General features: G+C 33.5%; 1 protein-coding gene across 2 annotated transcripts in view; it reads left to right on the top strand.

Annotated features, from left to right (window-relative positions):
• The window catches only part of LOC126776559 (DE-cadherin), a 185,508-nt gene extending 168,878 nt beyond the window's left edge, over positions 1-16,630 (top strand). For both annotated transcript variants that reach the window (XM_050499174.1, XM_050499175.1), the window contains 9 exons: positions 788-985; positions 2,356-2,572; positions 3,095-3,313; positions 11,085-11,309; positions 11,857-11,987; positions 12,331-12,466; positions 13,081-13,281; positions 13,683-13,835; positions 14,232-16,630. In XM_050499174.1, the coding sequence (XP_050355131.1) occupies positions 788-985; positions 2,356-2,572; positions 3,095-3,313; positions 11,085-11,309; positions 11,857-11,987; positions 12,331-12,466; positions 13,081-13,281; positions 13,683-13,835; positions 14,232-14,356 (1,605 nt within the window). In that variant the 3' untranslated portion in view covers positions 14,357-16,630. The remainder of the gene's footprint in view (positions 1-787; positions 986-2,355; positions 2,573-3,094; positions 3,314-11,084; positions 11,310-11,856; positions 11,988-12,330; positions 12,467-13,080; positions 13,282-13,682; positions 13,836-14,231) is intronic.
• Positions 16,631-20,851: the final 4,221 nt, after the last annotated feature.

Below are 20,851 nucleotides of genomic sequence, written 5' to 3'. Positions count from 1 at the left end.
TATTAGGTTGCGGTGTAACATTCCAAGGTCAACTTAGCTGAAGTTGCGGATTTTTTTTTTATAAAGTAGGAAGGCAGACGAGCATATGGGCCACCTGATGGTAAGTGGTCACCAACGCCCATAGACATTGGGCATTGTAAGAAATGTTAACCATCGCTTACATCGCCAATGCGACACAAACCTTGGAAACTAAGATGTTATGTCCCTTGTGCCTGTAATTAAAGCTCTCAAGCTATTGTTGGCCAGTTTGGTATATGATTAATTTAATCATAATACAACTATTACCTTAACTTTATTTTAGTAATAATTATAAGTTAATATCATAGGAAATTAATTGCGACAAGGACATACTTATTGTATATATTGTAGTGAATGAATTTTCTTATACAAAATGTAGATTGCCTCGGACTTTGAAACTATTTATAAATTATTTAATCTAAGTTTCTCACCAGCAACTTCATATGCGAGTGCTTTGAGCGCGGCAAATGCTAGAACTTGTGTTTCTTATACGAATAATTAATAAAATTGTACAGAGAAATGTCAGAAAGAATAATGTATTAAAGTTTCGTATTGAATACATTAAAAATATTTTAAGTGATTCGTATTTTGGATTTAAATATTCATTTTGCTTGTATATCATAATAAGATTTGCCTTTGTAAAATATATCATAAGCTTGAAAATAAAATGACATTATAAAGGCTAATAAAAATAATGTATCAAATTCACGAATTAAGCAATATATAATATGTATTTAAACAAAATATTATATCTATCTTCTTTCCACAGGGCACGAGTAAAAAAGACAAACTGCATCGTCGTCTCTCAGAACTATATAACAAGTCGATGGACAATGTGGATGTTTTCACAGTATTCAGCAAGTTGACTGTCAAAGACGCGTTCTTGGACGTCCGGTTCTCAGCTCACGGATCGCCGTACTTTGAAGCTGAGAAGCTGGATAGTATGGTTATCGGGATTCAAGAAAAGGTATGTAATCAAATCTTGTATATTTTTTCCTCTACTTCAACTGTATAAAGACATTGCTTACTTCGAGTGATGGTAAAGTTTCTTTAGTTTGATATTGGCATGCTAAGAAGTAAATGTTTTCAATTCAATATAGAAAACCGGCTAAAGGAACTTCTTTTTCTCAAATTTGTTATATTGAAAATTTTAAGTAACTTTGTAGTTACTATATAACAAATAAATTATATATGATATGCGATTGAACTATTGTACTATCGAAATTGACATTCAAAAGAAGAATCCTATCTATATAGTATAAATTATTACTAGTTATTGTACGTGGCTTCGCCCGCGTGTAGGTCTCATGTATTAGAAATAAAACAGTATTATTTGTCCTTTCGTGATTCAAGCTTGCTTCATACTATTTTTTTAAATCTGTTTTATGGTTTAGCCGTGAAAGCGTTACAGAATGTCTTTCGTATTTATAATATTGGTGTATATATATTAATTAATTATTCTGTGATAATGTTAAATGATATCTTAAGTCGTACATGAAATGAATTTTGAATTCACAAATGAATCTCAGAGATTTATTTTATAAAAATGTAATATGCGTCTTGTATGTAACATAATCCGCCGATTTAATCTTTACGAATTGTTCGAGCGTATTCGAAAAAGTATTTATTGTGCAATTGGTTCGGAGTTTTTAAATCGTACCGTTATATCGGTGCTAGGGCTCGTTCTAATGACCTCGTTAGCAATAGAGGATATATAAAGCGACCACTACACTTGGCAGATACGGATTATCTACAATTAAACATTTACTGTAAATGGGAAGGAAAAAATAATATAGTATACGTTGCACCGACGTAAATAAATTGTAATTGTAACAAACAAAAGTTACACTTCAAAACTTCAAAGAAATTATATTTCAAATTATATATTTATGCTATACGACGATACTTCGTTGCTTAAATAGCAACAATATTAAAATGGTTACAAGATTAAAACTTCTAAACGTTCACACACCAAATTTACAGATTGATCAGTTATTCTTCCGCCATCTTAAGGCAATCGGCGTTTATAGAAGTTATGGACTTTTTTTTACACCTAATAGGCTAGCGTTTGACCGTTGATTTGCCTGATCTTAAGCATTGACACGGTCTAGGATATAGCACGCTTGCCTAATGAATTCTCAAAAAACGGGAGGTATTATTTTTACAAAGTAGCCGATGTCCTTCCTTGAGGGTCAAGCTTGCTTCGTATCGAATTTCATCAAATTCGGTTCAGTGGCTTAGCCGAGAAAGGGTAACAGGCAGCCAGAGTTACTTTCGCATTTATTATAAACGGTTTATTAAAGTGTGGTATAATAATATAAAATAAAAACTTTATAGCTGGAAGAGGAACTCCAAGCGAAAATCTACATGGTGAAGATAGACGAGTGTCTAATAGAAAAAGAACAGTGTGAAGATTCGTGTCGTAATATCCTGATGAAGAACAACGTTCCGCTCTCGGTGTACACAAACACGACCAGTTTCGTCGGTGTCTCCGCTAGAGTGGAGTCCGAGTGCACTTGTGACGTTGAAGAACCGCTCGTGTGCTTGAATGGAGGTAAATTAGTCCATATTAACTTCTAGCTGTCGTTATAGCTATCAGTACAGTAACAGACCTGTAGGTCACTAGGTGTAGGTACTGCTGGGCTAAGGCGTCCTCTCCTTTTTTGAGGATAAGGTTTGAAGCTTATTTCACTACGCTGTAAGCTAAAGCGGGTTGGTGGATACACATGTGTCAGAAACCAGTGGAATTAGACACATTCTAAACGATGTCTTCTTCCTCATAGATATCTTTCTATAATATTTTCTTTGGTAATCACTCACAATCATGACATAATATAGGGTTGTAATGCAATTTCATACTTTATAAGAGTGATTTGTATTAGTATAATACATCTTATTGTCATTGCCATGTGACTACTGGAACAGCTGGAAGTTTTGATACCTATTATTAATATTGAGCACGAAATTATTTACACTAATTTTGTATGTTTACGCAATGTATCCAATAGGTCATCGCAGCAATTGCACGAATGATATTAAATAAATTATAATAACTAACACAGCAATGTCTGCTCAGGTACCCCGTTCGCTGATAAATGTGAATGCCCAGAGGGATGGAATGGACCTCACTGTGAACAGACTAGCATAGCTTTCCATGGCGACGGCTGGGCGATGTACCCAGCTCCGCCAGCTTGTCACGAGGGACACGTCACGCTCACCGTCACTTCGCACACGAGTAACAGTCTCATCTTTTATTTGGGACCGTTAAAATTCAACCCACTTTTGGACGTTCAAGGTTAGTGCTTTCATAAATCTCGTACTCTATTTCTTTAATAATATTTACAAATATTGATCATAAAACATACGTGTTAAATATATTTCTTTATGTATGTATCATAATTTTTGCATCCTTTTTTTATCTGGTATTTTTAAGGGGCTTTTATAGGCAGCCTTTATGTCGGCCCCATCGTTACACGCTAAATTAAAATAAAAAAGGCTCAAAAACTAAGACTAATTCAGTTTGAGAGAATCATTAACAAAATCATATATTTAATTGCCGAAATACTCGAAGAATAAGAATACATATAATGTTACTGGTGGTAGGGCTTTGTGCAAGCTCGTCTGGGTAGGTACCACCCACTCATCAGATATTCTACTGCAAAACAGCAATACTTGATATTGTTGTGTTCCGGTTTGAAGGGTGAGTGAGCCAGTGTAATTACAGGCACAAGGGACATAAAATCTTAGTTCCCAAGGTTGGTGGCGCATTGGCTATAAGCGATGGTTGACATTTCTTACAATGCCAATGTCTAAGGGCGTTTGGTGACCACTTACCATCAGGTGGCCCATATACTCGTCCACCTTCATATTCTATAGTGGTGGTTAAATTACTGGTGGTAGAGCTTTGTGCAAGCTCGTCTGGGTAGGTACCACACACTCATCAGATATTCAACCAAAAAACATCAGTACTTGGTATTGTTGTGTTCCGGTTTGAAGGGCGAGTGAGCCAGTGTAATTACAGGCACAAAGGACATAACATCTTAGTTCCCAAGATTGGTGGCGCATTGTTGATATAAGCGATGGTTAACATTTCTTACAATGCCAATGTCTATGGGCGTTGGTGACAACTTACCATCAGGTGGCCCACATGCCACCTAATCTAATACACCACATACTTCACAATTGGGAGTGGCACTTTTTCTCACAATCGTATCGTAACAGCCTGAGCCTTTTTGAGAAGAAGGCTTGGAGCTTATTCCACCACGCTGCTCCAATGCGGGTTGCTGGAATACACATGTGACAGAATTTCAATGAAATTAGATACATGCAGGTTTCCTCACGATGTTTTCCTTCACCGTAAAGCACGAGATGAATTATAACCACAAATTAAGCACATGAAAACTCAGTGGTGCTTGCCCGGGTTGGAACTCACGATAATCGGTTAAGATTCACGCGTTCTTACCACTGGACCATCTCGGCTCGTTTCAAAATATATTTAATTAATGTAGGATTTTTTAACACGATTTAAAATCGTTATGTTATATGATTCAGTTAATTGTAAAGATACCGCTCGGAATGTAGAGTATTGAACTGAACCAACAAGAAGCTTTTATGAAAGCTTTGTTATTTTGTTCGTGGTAGTGCTTTGTGCAACCCCGTGTGCGTTTTACCTCTACCTTATAAAATGTTCTACCGCCAAAACGCAATGCTAAGTACGCTTGTAAGTCTAAGTATGCTTAAAAGCATCTTTCATAAATATCCTGTAATAAATTATTTAAGATTATGTTACGGCTTTCTGTTTCGGTAAAAGTAATTGTGAATATGCAAATTTTTATCGTATAGGACAATTTTTAAACTTTTTTAGCGATTTAGGCGCGACACGTTCATTTTACGCAAAAGTTTAAGGAGTTTTATTAGTATTTGTGTCCAAAAAACACACAACTTTAAATTGTCGATTAATTGCAGTACAGTACTATACTTTCACTAAGAAATCAACTCATATTAAAAATATATATATTTCTTCTTTCGCCTCCGCTTTATAATTTCGTGGTTCAAGTCAAGTTTTAATATTGAGAACAGTATTCTATTATATTTTATCCCCAATCAACCCACGCACTGTCTCGTTTTTGTTTTTCGTACCTTAAGGTGCTTTATTAATATTCTCTGGTAATTTCAAAGAAATACAATATTAATGTTACAAATTATTAACTACACAAAGATTAAATGAATCGAATATTTGATTAAAAACGAAATGTTCTTTTTTTTTAACTCACTTAACGATAAAATGTTTTTTAACTTTCGAACGTTGATTTGTACTAGAAAATAATGTCAACATTTTAAGGTTTCTTTTCGAGAGGTCTTGTTTGATATCAGTAAAGTAATAATGGAACAATTGTTGTCAAAGGATGGCTGATCTATCTTTTATAATATTGTAGATGTTAGATATAAAAAAAAAGCATTTTATAACTTCAAATACAACCTCTAATTATTTTTTGTTTAGCATTGATAAGTATTGTTTATCTGTAAAATAACGGGTGGTACCCACCCTGTAATCTTGATACTTTAGTTAACACACACGCTTTTATCCACCGAGCCATGTGCGTTAAAATAATAAATATCATTCCACAATATTGAAACTAATTTATGATCCACGACAACATTGAGGCGATACACTTAAATAACATAAAATAAATGTCGCCCTAAAATTAACGCAAGCGAAGAATGAAGGCGGTACCATTCGTGTTCATATTCGTATTTATGATTAATGGTTGCTTTAAGTAATCTAATAGTACTATCTCGTAAGGGAATCTATAGTGTAGGCTGCTATTACACCGTGAACGACGTTAATGACAAGATTATTAGAAGATGATGAATATTATAAGGATACTTACGTCTAAGATATAATGAAATATAACATGACTGTCTGATATATTTAGAGAAAATTAGGTCAGATAATGAAGAAATTATAATAATAATTAAAAAAAAAATCGACGACCTTAAGAAGGTGGCGGGCACCAACTGGATGCGGAAGGCGGAGGACAGGGAGCTTTGGCGCATCTTGGGAGAGGCCTATGTCCAGCAGTGGACAATTTGGCAACTCCTTTCTTTGTCGCACTTCCAAAAAATGGAATTCCTTACCAGCTCACGTATTCCCCTCCTCTTACAACCCGGGTTCCTTCAAACGAGGCGTGAAGAGGCATCTTGCGGGCCGGCAAAGCGAAGGTGGCTAGTGCAGAACGTTTTTCCCATCTGTACTGGCCGTCGTCGCGTTTGGACTCTACTACCACTTACCATCAGGTGGAGTAGAGTCATTTGCCCTTCCGGCAAATATAAAAAAACGATTGGCTGTTGATTGAATGAAGAAATATGTCGTCCATCGAGATTTTGTTATAATACGTCATTTAATCTATTTACTTATAATAATATTCTCATTTATCAATAACACAAATAAAATGTAACTATTTTTTTTATTAATAAAAAATATAAATATTTATTATCTAAAAGATATTTATTATAGTAAAAATTTCGTACTGTTCCGTAACATTATGAGGAGAAGGTTTGGAGCTTATTCACCACGCTGCTCCAATGCGGGTTGGTGGAATACACATGTGACAGAATTTCAGGGAAATTAGACATATGCAAGTTTCCTCACGATATTTTCCTTTACCGTAAAGCACGAGATGAATTATAATCACAAATTTAGCACATGCAAATTCAGTGGTGCTTGCCTGGATTTGAACCCACGATCACCGGTTAAGATTCATGCGTTCTTACCACGGGCCATCTCGTTAAAATTCACGTTGATCTTAATAAATGAATTTTACTCGGACTTATTTATAATCAAGAATAATAATAATTAATACGATTAACCAAATTAATTCTTTATTGGAAAGATATAGCTATGAGCTGATTATAAAGTACACAGCCAGGCTAGAGTAAAGACCGCCATTTTTCATGTTACTCGTATATTTTAAAAAAATGTTATTGGTGTATAAATAAATAAATTATTAAGATACCCAATCGATTCTATGTTTTAAGAAGGAGCTGGTTGTCAATGCGTGTGCGTCATACAATTGTGGTATTGAAATTCGAAATCTTTTCAAACGACGCTTTAATGCATTATTAAACTGCTTCGTTGATCTAGAATACGAATCTCACGTCGAACCTCTAAGCTATTGATGTTAATTCGGTTAATTAATACTCATTATGAACAACTAATTCCTCTGAATTCCTTTGGATTTGCAAGTAAACGGCAGTGAAAATTGAATAAAAATATAAATCACTGGTTTAAAATATTTTAAATCTTCAAGCAAATATAACACTTAAAGAGCAATAAATATCTTAAGAGTAATATACACTTGCACTTTGGCAAGGCTTTCGCTAGCGAGCAAATATTTCTTCTGGCGTTGCCAAATTGGCAATACGGTTAAGTGGATTGCACACACTTGTCGCAACAGATACGTCAGTTGATTCGTGTCGAATACACTTAGGTTTTCTAAATTGGACCGGATAAATCCTGATTTAAATTTACACTTGTCCCGTAGAGTTAGTGTATTAAAAAGTCGACGATTAAGCGAACTTGCAGTAATTCAATTCGTATACGTAGTTCATCACCAATATTCACTATTCAACTAAAATATTAGTCAGGCTGATGTAATAATAAACAATATCCTCATTGTAGCTCAGCAATATTTAGTATCAAAATGAAATGGCTTAGAATACAATTATGGCACGAATGGCTTAAAAATTTGATCGCATAGTTTGCAGCGCTTGTAATGAATAGGCGATTTTATATTGGCACTATCTCTGATCAAATCAAATACCGGGAAATTTGTCTCTTAGTCTTTTTAGATACAAGTAGAGTATAGTAAGAGAGAAGTTTTATTGAGACACACAAGCAATATATGATACTTTATAGTAATTGGTCATCTCTGCCTAATTATTGAATAGAATGAAATAAGATAGAAGAAAACATAGCGTCAAATTCTCAGCCGATTCGCTTACCATTCAAACTATAATGTTACGCCCCGTGTGCCTGTAATTACAATGGCGTTCTCGACAAAATGTTACAAAATTGCTTGAGTTGATATATCTGATTATTTCGAGTTCTATTTAAGTACATATACTAACAGTATTTAATGATAATGATATCTAACGACGGCGTTGTGGTAAGTGATCTAATCACCACCCGACAAATTGATGTTTTATTTCTATAAAACCTTTCGGCTATTCAACCATGTAATTGTAATGTTCAAACGTCAATATTATTACTGTATTACGATACAAATTACTGGGTATCACGTGTTATTGATTAAAAATAAAATATAATTGTATAAAAATTGAAATATGATATAATATTGCATATTTTAAGTATAAGAATTACGGTATCACATGAGCGGAAAAGTTTAAAGAGTTACACCGAAACTACCGTAATCTCACCTTTGTCGCTTTCAATCCTTCGGATAAAGTTGCTTACGTTTGCACAATGAAACTATTGGCAACCGACTTCAGTGAGCCAGGGAAGTCTTTAAATAAAATTGAGTTCGAGAAAGCTCGACATTGTCGACTTAACGATAAATATGTCAGAGTTGATTGGCGTAACGACTTGAATAATGATTTCCGACGAAAATCACAATTGGGGCCTGACGTATCCCGAGTTTTATTCTTATAAATTGAGGCATTGTTAATATTTAAGCATTGTTCAAACAGACCAAGATTTTCTGAAAACTTTAACAAAGTCGAAATTCCTTAAGAAATATTCCACAGAAATGTTCAAATATTCATTTAAAATCTATAATGTTGTACATATTTAAATTTTATAATATTTCATAGAATTCATTATTATTGTTTGAAAATAAAAAGCATTAGGTGCTCTAAAATGATTAATATACAAGCATATCACTTAGTTTTTTTTTTGATAAATTAAGTGATCAGGAAATTTCCAATCTACCATAAAAGCCAGTCCAAGTACGTACAATTGACGTGCAGAGCGTGTCCGTCTCTTTCCCTAGTCACTGTAATGATTTTTTAATGATCACGTAATGACTGACAGCCTGCACGGAGTTATGATTTATGGACGCGATGGTCGTGATAAAATACTTTTTTTCACACTGTTGCTTACTTTTCGAGGATAACACAATTACATTAGACTCCTTACTGTTTTTACTGGCCCCGCTTTCAATGTTTGCACGTAATTAATACCTTCGGAAAGATAACACTGTCTAAGGCTCGATGTTACAGTTTGAAGTATGTCTTGTTATATTAGTATCGTGTTACATCATTAAAACAATGATGCGATACGACATGAATTGTTAAGATGATAGACGTGAATTCTTAGTAATGACATGTGATATGTCAGGTATTCAATATCGGCTCAGTGAAAGCGTCAATTTTATCGCGCAAAAATGTAATACGCTAATAAGCTACTGCTACTCCCTATTTTCTCGGAACTCACTCGTGAATTGTTAAAAACAAACTTACGGTGAGACGCCAGTTCGATGCGTGTTTTCGTTAAAGGTTATCATTATTATAGTTAATGTCGCATATCACTTTCTGACATTTTATGAACGTATTTCGTGGTTAGTTTCGAGTCTTTTCTATTAGAATAGCTAGAATCATGGTGAAACAACGATATTTCATAAATCAAAATATCAATCAATCAATCAACAGCCAATCGTTGTCCACTGCTGAACATAGGCCTCTCCCAGGGTGCGCCAAAGCTCCCTGTCCTCCGCCTTCCGCATCCAGTTGGTGCCCGCCACCTTCTTAAGGTCGTCGGTCCACCTGGCTGGAGGGCGCCCTACGCTGCGCTTGCCGATTCGCGGTCTCCACTCTAGGACTCGTCTGCTCCAACGGCCATCGGTCCTACGACATACGTGACCAGCCCACTGCCACTTCAGCCTGCTAATTTTGCAAGCTATGTCAGTAACTCCGGTTCTTTTCCGGATAATCTCAATTCTGATCTTATCCTTCAAAGATACTCCGAGCATAGCTCGCTCCATAGCACGCTGAGCGACTTTGAATTTGTGGACTAGTCCCGCAGTTAGTGTCCACGTTCAATCAAAAATTATAATTATTATAATCAAAATATATATAGATTTAATTTTTATTCCATATTTGTTATAAAAAAAAACATTATAAATAATTATAAATTATGCACATCCTATCCTTATATTATGAAGGTGTAAATAGTTTACGTGAAATAAATAAAATAAACTATAATTTATATTCATAGGTTATTTTTGATTAGGAAAAAAATCTTAAACGTTTAAAGGTACTCTGTCATCTGCAGAATAATCTAATGTTAGTAATAAGGACTAGAGAGTCTTCTTGATAGGAATTTTATAGCATGTTGCGAGGGGCTTATAATTTTAAATTATTTTTGTCAATCCCTTTTTTTATGGAGATTCTGCTATGTAAAAGATTACTATAATTTTACAACGCAGAACTGCCTTGATTTTTTTTCTGAATAAAACAAATTGGATCGCATCAATCATAAGTAACAATAATGCTTTTTATACAGAGGTTGAATTTGAAGACAGTTTCTTCACCGCTTTGCCAGAGTCAATGGATATCAGATAGAGCGTATTATGTGCTAATAATGAGCTGTTATACAAAATTCCTTTACTTGAGCCAAAATACTAAAGCGCGCGTTATGATCCTTGAGCTTTAGCCAATATTGTTGACGCTGAGGTAATTTGCGCATTAACAGTGTGGTTCCATAATAGCCTTACAGGTTCTTAGAAATGTATAATAGTGTTAATAAAATTAGAATAATAGTTACTTTGGCAAATTTTCAAGAGTATTAAGTATGTTAAACAGCAATTATTTTATATATAACATGTTTTGATATTTCACACCGAACTTTTATACAATTAAAGAAGAAAGCTGAAACATAATACAAATTGTCAATTCACAAAACGGACATTAGTCCTCTATGGAAATAATGTTGCTAGTTTAGTATAAGGCAACACTTTCTATTTTTTTTTGGATGTTTGAATTAAAATACACTTAATACATAAACTTAGATAATACTTCAATACCTCATGTAATTGATTTTGTTACAGACTTTATGTCCTTGGAGTTGGTAGATGGTTTTCCAGTTTTGCTGGTAAATTATGGATCAGGAACGACACGTCTCAACAACAGCGTTGTGCACGTTGCTGACGGCAAGCCCCATCTAATCGAGATCGTCCTCATGAGAAGTTCCATAGAAATGTTTGTAGACAGATGCAAGTTATCAACATGTATGAGTCTTGCAGCACCGACGGGACCGAGGGAAATACTCAACGGTAAGTTACGTTTTATCATTTTATTATATTCTTTGAAATATTCCCACTCAACGTCAACAAATTTTTACCGTTAGCTTGTTTTTCGTTCCGCTGCATTCAATAGCCATACATAAATCAAGAGGTGTTTGGTGACAAGCACTTCGGATATTTTATCTGGATCTCGATATTCAGGAATGAAAATATTTGTGTTTTAACGCTGATGGTAACTTTTGACTTACGACATTTTTATGATGAATTTATTTTCTCAAATTTTCACATTCCATTTTTGACTACATTCTATTCCTGACGCAAATGACAACAAAATTGAATTGTTAAAATCTTTTATATAATCTGTTTTAACTAGATACGTCAATCACCTAAAATCAACTAGATATAAATTGCATTAAAAAAAAACGCATCGAACGCATATTACACTTCTGTAGTAACAGAAAAGAGTTGATTGACATAATATATTTAAATAAAAATGGCTAACGTCCTTTTATATAAAGTCGTTTTGAGTATAAGATATGTAAAAGAATACGTAATTAATATTATAATTTGTTTACAGTTAATGGCCCGCTCCAGGTTGGCGGTGCTAGCGTGGATTTGCAAGATCTAGCAAGAGCGTTCGGATGGCGGCACGTACCTACAAACCAGCACTTTTTGGGTTGCATCAGCAATTTCACATATAACGATTTTGTAAGTTTAGTGCTTATAATACTTAAAATATGATAAATATTAATGTACTTTACTTACAAACGTTGTTTAGCGTGAGGGAAACAATGCTGCGTCTTCTTCTTTCGAACGTCAAATCAATAATGACAGAAAGAGCGAAATCCTTGTTTAACTTTAGCAACGTTTATGAGAAAGGCCGTAAGCTATTAGCTGTTAATGAAATTTTGTACATTATTTATATATAATTTTTATCATTTTTGTCTTAAAGCACTTATTACTTTCCACTTCGAAGTGTTTCGAAGTGCCAAATCGTGTTGACAATTTTATTATAAAGATAATTTAAATAAATTTTTTTTTTTATCTCTAGATGTACAATTTGGGCAGGCCGTCCGTAGAACGTAATGCCGATCCCGGCTGTCAGAAGAGCGTATTTACAGCCGTTACTTTTGGCATCGACACTAACTTCCTCGTTGCCATTTTAGTGTGCATCGCCATCTTGATTAGTAAGTATTTAGTTGATTTTTAGATTGTTTTCATAATTTAACTGGTAGTAGGGCTTTGTGCAAGCTCGTCTGGGTAGGTATCACCCACTCATCAGGTATTCTACCGCAAAACAGCAGTACTTGTTATTGGTGTGTTCCGGTTAGAAGGGTGTGTGAGCCAGTGTAATTACAGGCATAAGGGATATAAGCGATGATTAATATTTCTAATAATGCTAATGTCTATGGGCGTTGCTGACCACTTACCATCAGGTGGCCCATTTGTTCGTCCACCTACATATACAATCAAAAAAAAAAAGTAATTCAACATTTTGTTCTTATTTATCTGCAATATAGTCGTTGGGTACTTACTTGAGTTAATTTTTGCAACTCTACCTAAATATGTTCTTTAGGGGGGTAATTAGTAAAACTATTTTGTGACTTCTTCTTGACAATGTCAAATAATTTTTGACAGAAAGAGATAAGTGACTGTTGGACTTATAATTAAGGTATTTGATGTGTTAAATGTTTAAATAACCCATATGTAAATTACAACTGATTTAACTAATTACTCTTTTGAAACGGTTTTTGTAGACATAAATTAAAGAAAGCAACCTAAAATTGAATTCTTGTTTCAGTTCTCCTCTTAGCTGTAGTCGTCCATCGCAAGCGAGCTGACGCGTGGGCAGAGAAAGAACTAGACGACATTAGAGAGAACATCATCGCGTATGAGGACGAGGGCGGCGGCGAAGGAGACGCGGGCTACGATCTGCACGTGCTGCGCCAGATGTACGACGGGCCGCCGCCCGACACGGACGCCACCTTCATGCACGCCCCAGGTAACACTACTGGCTACTTCGATACTGCGAACGGCTCGTATATACGTCTTGTATTTGTACAGATATAATTGTCAAGAAATGTGCATGTGTTAACGAACGTACGGCTTGAGGAGCTTAGGAGAAGGGATGAGCTTAGAGGGGCTTAGTTGTTTTTTTTTCTCAGCAAAAACGAAATAATAAAAAGGTTCTATAAACTAATTGGTTCAATTTAAGTTACTTGTATTAAAAGATAACTTATTTTTGTGTATAATTTTAAGTTAATCTTTCAAGGCTAGAAATCCTGCATATATTAAAAGATTTTTTTTTTGTTTTTTTTTCTCTTCGTAAACAAATAGTTGACAAACTAGAGTGGACAAAGAAACTCATACTAATTTAATTTTAATCATTATTTCTCTATCTAGTGGTTGGAGCTGCACCAGACATTTCCGGTTTCCTGGACGACAAGAAGTCGGTCCTGGACCGGGATCCAGATATCAATCCGTACGACGACGTGCGACATTACGCGTACGAGGGAGACGGCAATACAAGTGGATCTCTTTCATCGCTAGCTAGCTGTAAGTTGATTCTCTTCATATATTATTTACTATACCCCTGTACTCAGGCACTGAAAAGCGACTACGATGGTTTTTTTTTATTTATATAAAATAGGAAGGCGGACGAGCATATGGGCCACCTGATGGTAAGTGGTCACCAAACGCCCTTAGACATTGGCATTGTAAGAAATGTCAACAATCGCTTACATAGCCATTGCGCCAACAATCTTGGGAACTAAGATTTTATGTTCCTTGTGACTGTAATTACACTGGCTCACTCACCCTTCAAACCGGAACACAACAATATCGAGTAGTGCTGTTTTGCGGTAGAATATCTGATGAGTGTGTGGTACCTACCCAGACGAGCTTTTGCACAAAGCCCTACCACCAGTGGTAACAAACATTTGTCTTTCTCAGGTACCGACGATGAAGATCTCAAGTTCAACTACCTGTCGACGTTCGGGCCGCGGTTCCGCAAGCTGGCGGACATGTACGGCGACTCGGACGACGAGCGCGCGCCGCACGAGGAGTCGTGGTGCTAGCGCCACGCCTGGCTCGTGTAGCCACCCGACTATCGACCTTGCGCCGCCGGCATTAGGGCGGAACTGCCGCGACAGCTTGGCGAGACCAAGTAAGACCAAGCTATGATGCCTTATTTCTATTTCGTGTATCGAGTGAATGTTGCATCGCGAACCCACCGGACTTTTAAAACTTCGAGCCTGTGATAATTACGCGATGGTTTGTCGGACTTAATTTTTATTGTGGCGGTTTGTGGCCTTGTGTCAAATTGCCAAATCGTTTGGAAATACATAAATTGCCTATTATATATTATTATGTCAACGGTATTATTATAACTTTTTTGTTTTTGTTTTTTTTTTTTTAATAGTAATTGGAACGTTTTGGTTTCGTTATACTTGGATTTGGAAGTTTGAGGGTAGTACGCAGGCTTTAATACAAATATTCTCTTCAATTTAGTAAACGTTATTGAGAGAACGCGATTAAATATTGCGATACTGTTCTAAAGAATGCCTGTTTATCCAGAAGTGTAATTTTTAATTACATGTAATTAATTACATATTGGGAAGAATTAAAAGGTTAATGTTGTAAGAAATGACTGATTTGTAACATTGTTTGGGCATCGTTGTAGATACGCCTAAATTATTTCTTGTATGTAATTTTATATATATTAATCGTAAGATCGAACTATGTATGATTTTGTAACTTAAGGCTAGTTCACACTATATGTACCTAATATAGTTGTTTTTTTTTAATCATTATTTTTGTATGATTGTAAATTATTGTGACAAAACGCAAGGTTCTAATTTCATTAGTATTATTATTGGCAGCATTTATGAGAGTTAAAACTAAAGTTTTTTATAATGTATTTTTAAAGTTAAGTGCCATCATTTTCATTATGTAATTTTAAGTTTGCATATCCAAAAGATCCTCTTTGAATTCTAGTCACTTTGGCTTGAATCTTTAAGAAAAAAACGTCCAAGAAATAAAGAAAAAAAAAACATTATAGTCGCTAAAGTGAATAGATGTCTTCATAATCCCCCGCGCCCCTAAAATTGTAATTTCAGATCGATTCGTGTTATCACTATTACATTGTTAAGTAATATTAAGTTTTTTTACAATTATTTTTTTATTGACAATTTTTTATATTTACTTATGCAAACAAAAATTGTTATTTATATATAAAGCTCATTTTGTAAAGCGTCCATTTCTAAAAAAATGTAGTTTAAAATAAAGAACGAAATTAAAAAAAAAACCACTCGTTTTATAGTTAAATTAGTTCTTTAATAAATATTCAAAATACATAATTATATATTAATATTATTAATTTTACCATTTACAGGAAAGAAACTATCTATCTAAGGCAGAAATCAGTTATTTTGCATAGCTATTTTTTCATATTCGAATTTAAAAAAAAAAAAATTGATTTCGTCACGTGTTCCGTATAAACTAGGCCTAAATGTAAATATGTAAATTATATCGATTACATAATTTACAATTAAACTTATGTCGTACGTTTAAGTAACTTTTATATGCTAAAGTAATACAAGGTGTCTTATAATTATGCATATCAACGAATTGTAAGGAATACTTCATCTTATTTCATCTGTCTAAACAAAACTACTGATACACTATATATTAGTACATAATATAATCGTTATGTAATATATCAATAATGAAAAACGCATTTCGCCTTTAAGTAATTTTATGACATGATCACAGATTAAAAAGTACACCGGAAGTCTGTGATTGATTTCATGTTTGATGTTGAGTCATCGTTTGATAGTATGAAGGAGTTAAGTAACAAGTAACTTCTGTCGCTTTGTATACCGCGTACACATTCGAATACGTTTCGGTGACGTAATTATTCCGTTACATAATTATATGTATCAAACGGAATAAACTCATACGTTCCTTACAAATTAGTTCTTTTGTTTCTCATTATCGCTTTGAAAACAATTTCTCATTTTGATTTCGTTCTCTGTAAAACCTAGCCTCCTTTAATATAAAATTGTAACTCAATTTAAGAACGTAAGGAATCAATTACAGGCCTTCGGCTAGCGTTACATTCTTGTAAAAAAAAGACAAATTGATTAATTTTATGCAAAAAAAAATTTAAACCAATGACGTTTTATCTCTAAAGATCTTTTAATTAAATTATTCTTTAATTCATTGATTAATTAGTCGATACTACAATCGTGTCTTCAATGTGTATCCTTAATGTGATAAATTTTAAAGATGGCAACATTCATGACTTATAAAAATGTGCTTGTAATTTGTAAATTAAAAATCACATATATATATATATATATATATATATATATATATATATATATATATATATGTTGTAAATTACACATTTTTATTATATATAACGTGAAACATAATCCAGAGAGAAGGAATTTAATTAAACAATATTTTGCTTTTATAACAAATAACAAGTTTGTATCATTATAAAAACAATATTTTCACTGATTCGCTTCAAACATCAATTTTAATTAAAAATAACACGAAGTCTTAAAATTATAATTTTTTAACATTATATGATACTACTATTATATATACTACAACGTAGTTAATCATAAATATTATGAATTGACGGTATGACGATATTTTTTTTAATGTAATGGGTCTTGAGATAAAATGTCATTACTTTCAATGTCACATATCACGGAACAACAGAATACATTTTACAGATATATATTTTTTTTTAAATAAAGCATCATCCACACGTATTTTCGTAATTTCAACTAGCGCTGCAAAGTGATATGTCCAAAGTTATCCCATGAGATCTAGGCCGAGACTTGTGTAGAGAAACACCATCAATCTCTTTGATTTATTACACTGTGTATAACCCTTGTGTAGTTATTACATTGTATAAGTATAGCTAGTTTAATTTTAGGCTCGTAATCTAGGACCCATGAGCTTAAACGGTTTCATCCTGCATCCTGCAAAAAATGCGGTAGTAATTTTGTAGCCAGTGACTTCACTTGTATTTTTATAAAACATAGTTTTGTTTATAGATTTCTTTGATTAAAAGATAAAAATACATAATTGAAACAAAAAAAAAAGTATATATTTTATATTTTGTTTTTATCAAAAACAGATTATAGCAAATTATGCTTTAGGTAGTACAATAGTAAAACCAAAATCGCGTATCCAAGATATCGGCACACTAAGTAAATAGTTCACATTTAAGCAAATATTTAGATATATCGGTCGATTTCGTTCTAGCTAATATTCCTTCCTTTTCGTATTCCCTCAATATTATATCTTAAATACAACTTACAAGCGTACACTCGCGTACGAACATACTTATTTTACAAGATCTTTTCTAAACAGTTATATAAACCACGACCTAAGGAATACCACCAATTTCTTTTCATACAATATCGTATTATTCATTCCAGTAGCAGAAGGAGTAACGATAAACAATCCATACGTTTACATATTCCATGCGGTTTGATAATATCGTTATAGCCTACAAACAATTCTTGATGAATATATATTTTCTTATAAAACAAAACTTTGATTTAACTTCCAAAGTTTCGATGACAACTTCGCCGACATTCAATACGTCATTTTATTGAAATAAGCCATAGATTATTGAAATCTCGTCCTGTCATCTCAATTCAAGGTCGAAATGTTTATTTATCTGTACTCCTCTCGCTATCGGAATGGACTATAGTTGTTTATTGATCGAAAACTGCGTTAAGTTTGAAGTACACTCGTTTGAGAACTTAACTAAGTTAGTGTAAAAGAGATGGCAATACGCTGAATTGCTTGTTAAGTAATTATTTCAAAGACTCGATCGATGAAAGTTTATGAAATTAATACGATTTATGAAATCTAAATTGGTTGGTTAATTTTGAACAAATCAATTTTACTTATTATTCTATTGACATTTAACGAACAAGACTTGTATGGAAAGAACAGGTCATACCAGAAATGTCATCGTTTAATTTAAAAAAGAAATAATTTTGTAGTAAATATTTGTTGTATTATGTATAATATTTTTGCTTAATTTCATTTTTGTACCCGATATTTTGCGTACAAATAGCATAAGAATAGATTTAATTATACAGTTTCAATAAAGCGTTCAATATAAGGTTATTTTAGAAAATTATAATTCCTACATTCCAGTTAATGAAAATTTTATAATATAACTGTTGATGTATAATACTTTATTGATAGTGTTATTGGATCAATTATTCGTACTTAGAATTTGTTGGTGGACATTTTATCTGAAACATAATTAACGAGCGAAATGATCACCATCAAATGAAAACACACTGCCATTAAAAAACCCTAACGTTAAATACAGTTTAAAAATATTTATAACGATATTAGTTTTTGTTTTCTCAAAATTTCTTTAAATTTAAGAGATTAATGACCCGAGGGCGATAATTTTTTGAATGTTACTAGATATTAAGCAAAGTACCTACATGTGTTTGTAATTTAATAAGTAATCTATGGCGTTGTGTGTTGCTCTGTTGTCTATGATACATATACTGAAATGTCGCATTAATTTGTGTATAATTATTGACAATTTTGACATGGTCCATCTTCCTTCTAATCACACTTAATTTAGTTATTATGTTACATTGATGTACTTACAAATATATACACTTTCCACTTTCAACTATAGTAAGTTTGTATTTAATGTAATTCTTCTACCGGTTGTTATTCAAACATGTACATTTTATGATTTTTGTATGGTTTTTTTAGAAGATTTTTTTTATAAACGTGTGATTAAAAGAAACATGGCCGTAGTGTATATTCAAACATTTAACAATTTGTGTAAGTTAAGAGTATTTATGTAAGAGCGGGACAAGTATATTTAAGCGGTCTAATGATAGACAAAGAAAGAGGAGTCCGACTGAAAGATTGTCATATTAATTGTGTAAGTAGGACATAAGGACGTATAATTTTTAAATTGTTTATATAGATAAAAATATTCAATTCATTTAAATAAAGTGATGAAATTGATTTTTTTATTTTTTTTATACCTGCAACCCCTAATATTTATTGATTTTTCTGCACCAAAGAACTGCACTACTGGGCAATACCTTCATGTCCTGTTATTCTCAATAACAGCCCGAAACTTGCAAATTGATAATATTACTCCCGTCCTTCGGAAAGCACATAGGGCCGTTGGTCCGGTGCATGAACTCTCTAGTCGAGTTGACTTGCTGTCCCATCGGGTTAGAAGATTGAGGAATAAGAGAATGCACCTGATATACATATGTGGCTTATATTACTCACGTGGTGGTAGGGCCTTGTGCATACCCACTCATTAGATATTCTACCGCTAAACAGCAATAAGTATTTTTGTGTTCCCGTATGAAAGGTGAGCGATCGAGTGTAACTATCGGCACAAGGGACATAAAGTTTTCGTTTCCAAGGTTGGTGGTGATTGGCGATGTAAGGAGTAGGTAATAGCCAATGTCTATGGGTGGTGGTGACGACTTACCATCAGGAAGGCCATTTTCCCGTCCGCTTTCCTATATTTTAAAAAATATATTACTCACGTGTGGTTTTTTCGACACTATTAAAAATAACGCATTTGTAAATCCAGAAGCACTGACGTAACCACCTACCTTTGAAGCAATTTATGATATTTTAATTTAGATCCATATACTTCTCAGCACAGACAAAGTCACATAGCGATTGTCGATTTTGTTGGTAGAACAGGTCAAACTGTACGAAAATTACTAGATCGATTTATCATATGATCATCAACTATTGAAGTATTGTTTATATAATGAAAACAAATTTGCAATCGTTTTGATAAAAAATTGTGGAATGTATTTTGTCTACATATTTATAGCAAGATTAAAACTGACGGCTTAGATCAAAGCCAAAGTAATACAAAATATGGGGTTTAAATAAATACATATATAAAAAGAAATAACCAATGTTCACACCAACATTTTTTGAGTTTGCATAATTCATGTATTTAAATTATAAATCCTAACTAACATAAACTTGAAAGTAATTTTATTCTTTACGTTTTCAAGTCGTAACTACTTTGTCAGGACAGAAAAGGGCATATGGTACCTAACTACCCCTGCCCTGAGTAGGGGGAGGAATTAAAAGGCGGGCGAAGACGCGAGCGGAAATTAGTAAGTAACCAAATCCTTGTCAAGTTGTTTAATTCGATTCCCTTTCTAGATCTAAAAGTTAGATAACATAACGTATTTTAAAAGGCAAGCCACAACTACGTTGGTAAAAAGGCTGTGTAAAACAAACAACTAAAATTAGAGTAAAGTAGTTATACTCTACAAACTTAGGTTGTTCCGAACTGCGAGCCAAATAGCCCGTTAATTTGTAACAATTATGTAATTCATTGATTTTTCTTCCGTAATGGCTTCGTGGTTAGAAATAATTGACGTTGATCACTGAGTTTTTCGAGTCATTTATTTCATACTCAAAATCAAAATATACTTTATTCGAACAGGCTTTTTAAATGACTTTTTGAATCGTCATTTTACTGATTTGTATTAAATGCAAAGCTACCA

The sequence above is a fragment of the Nymphalis io genome, chromosome 20, assembly GCF_905147045.1.
Source record: "Nymphalis io chromosome 20, ilAglIoxx1.1, whole genome shotgun sequence".
Taxonomy (NCBI): domain Eukaryota; kingdom Metazoa; phylum Arthropoda; class Insecta; order Lepidoptera; family Nymphalidae; genus Nymphalis; species Nymphalis io.
The sequence above is the reverse complement of the archived record's forward strand: the minus strand, read 5'-3'. Positions and strand labels throughout refer to the sequence as shown.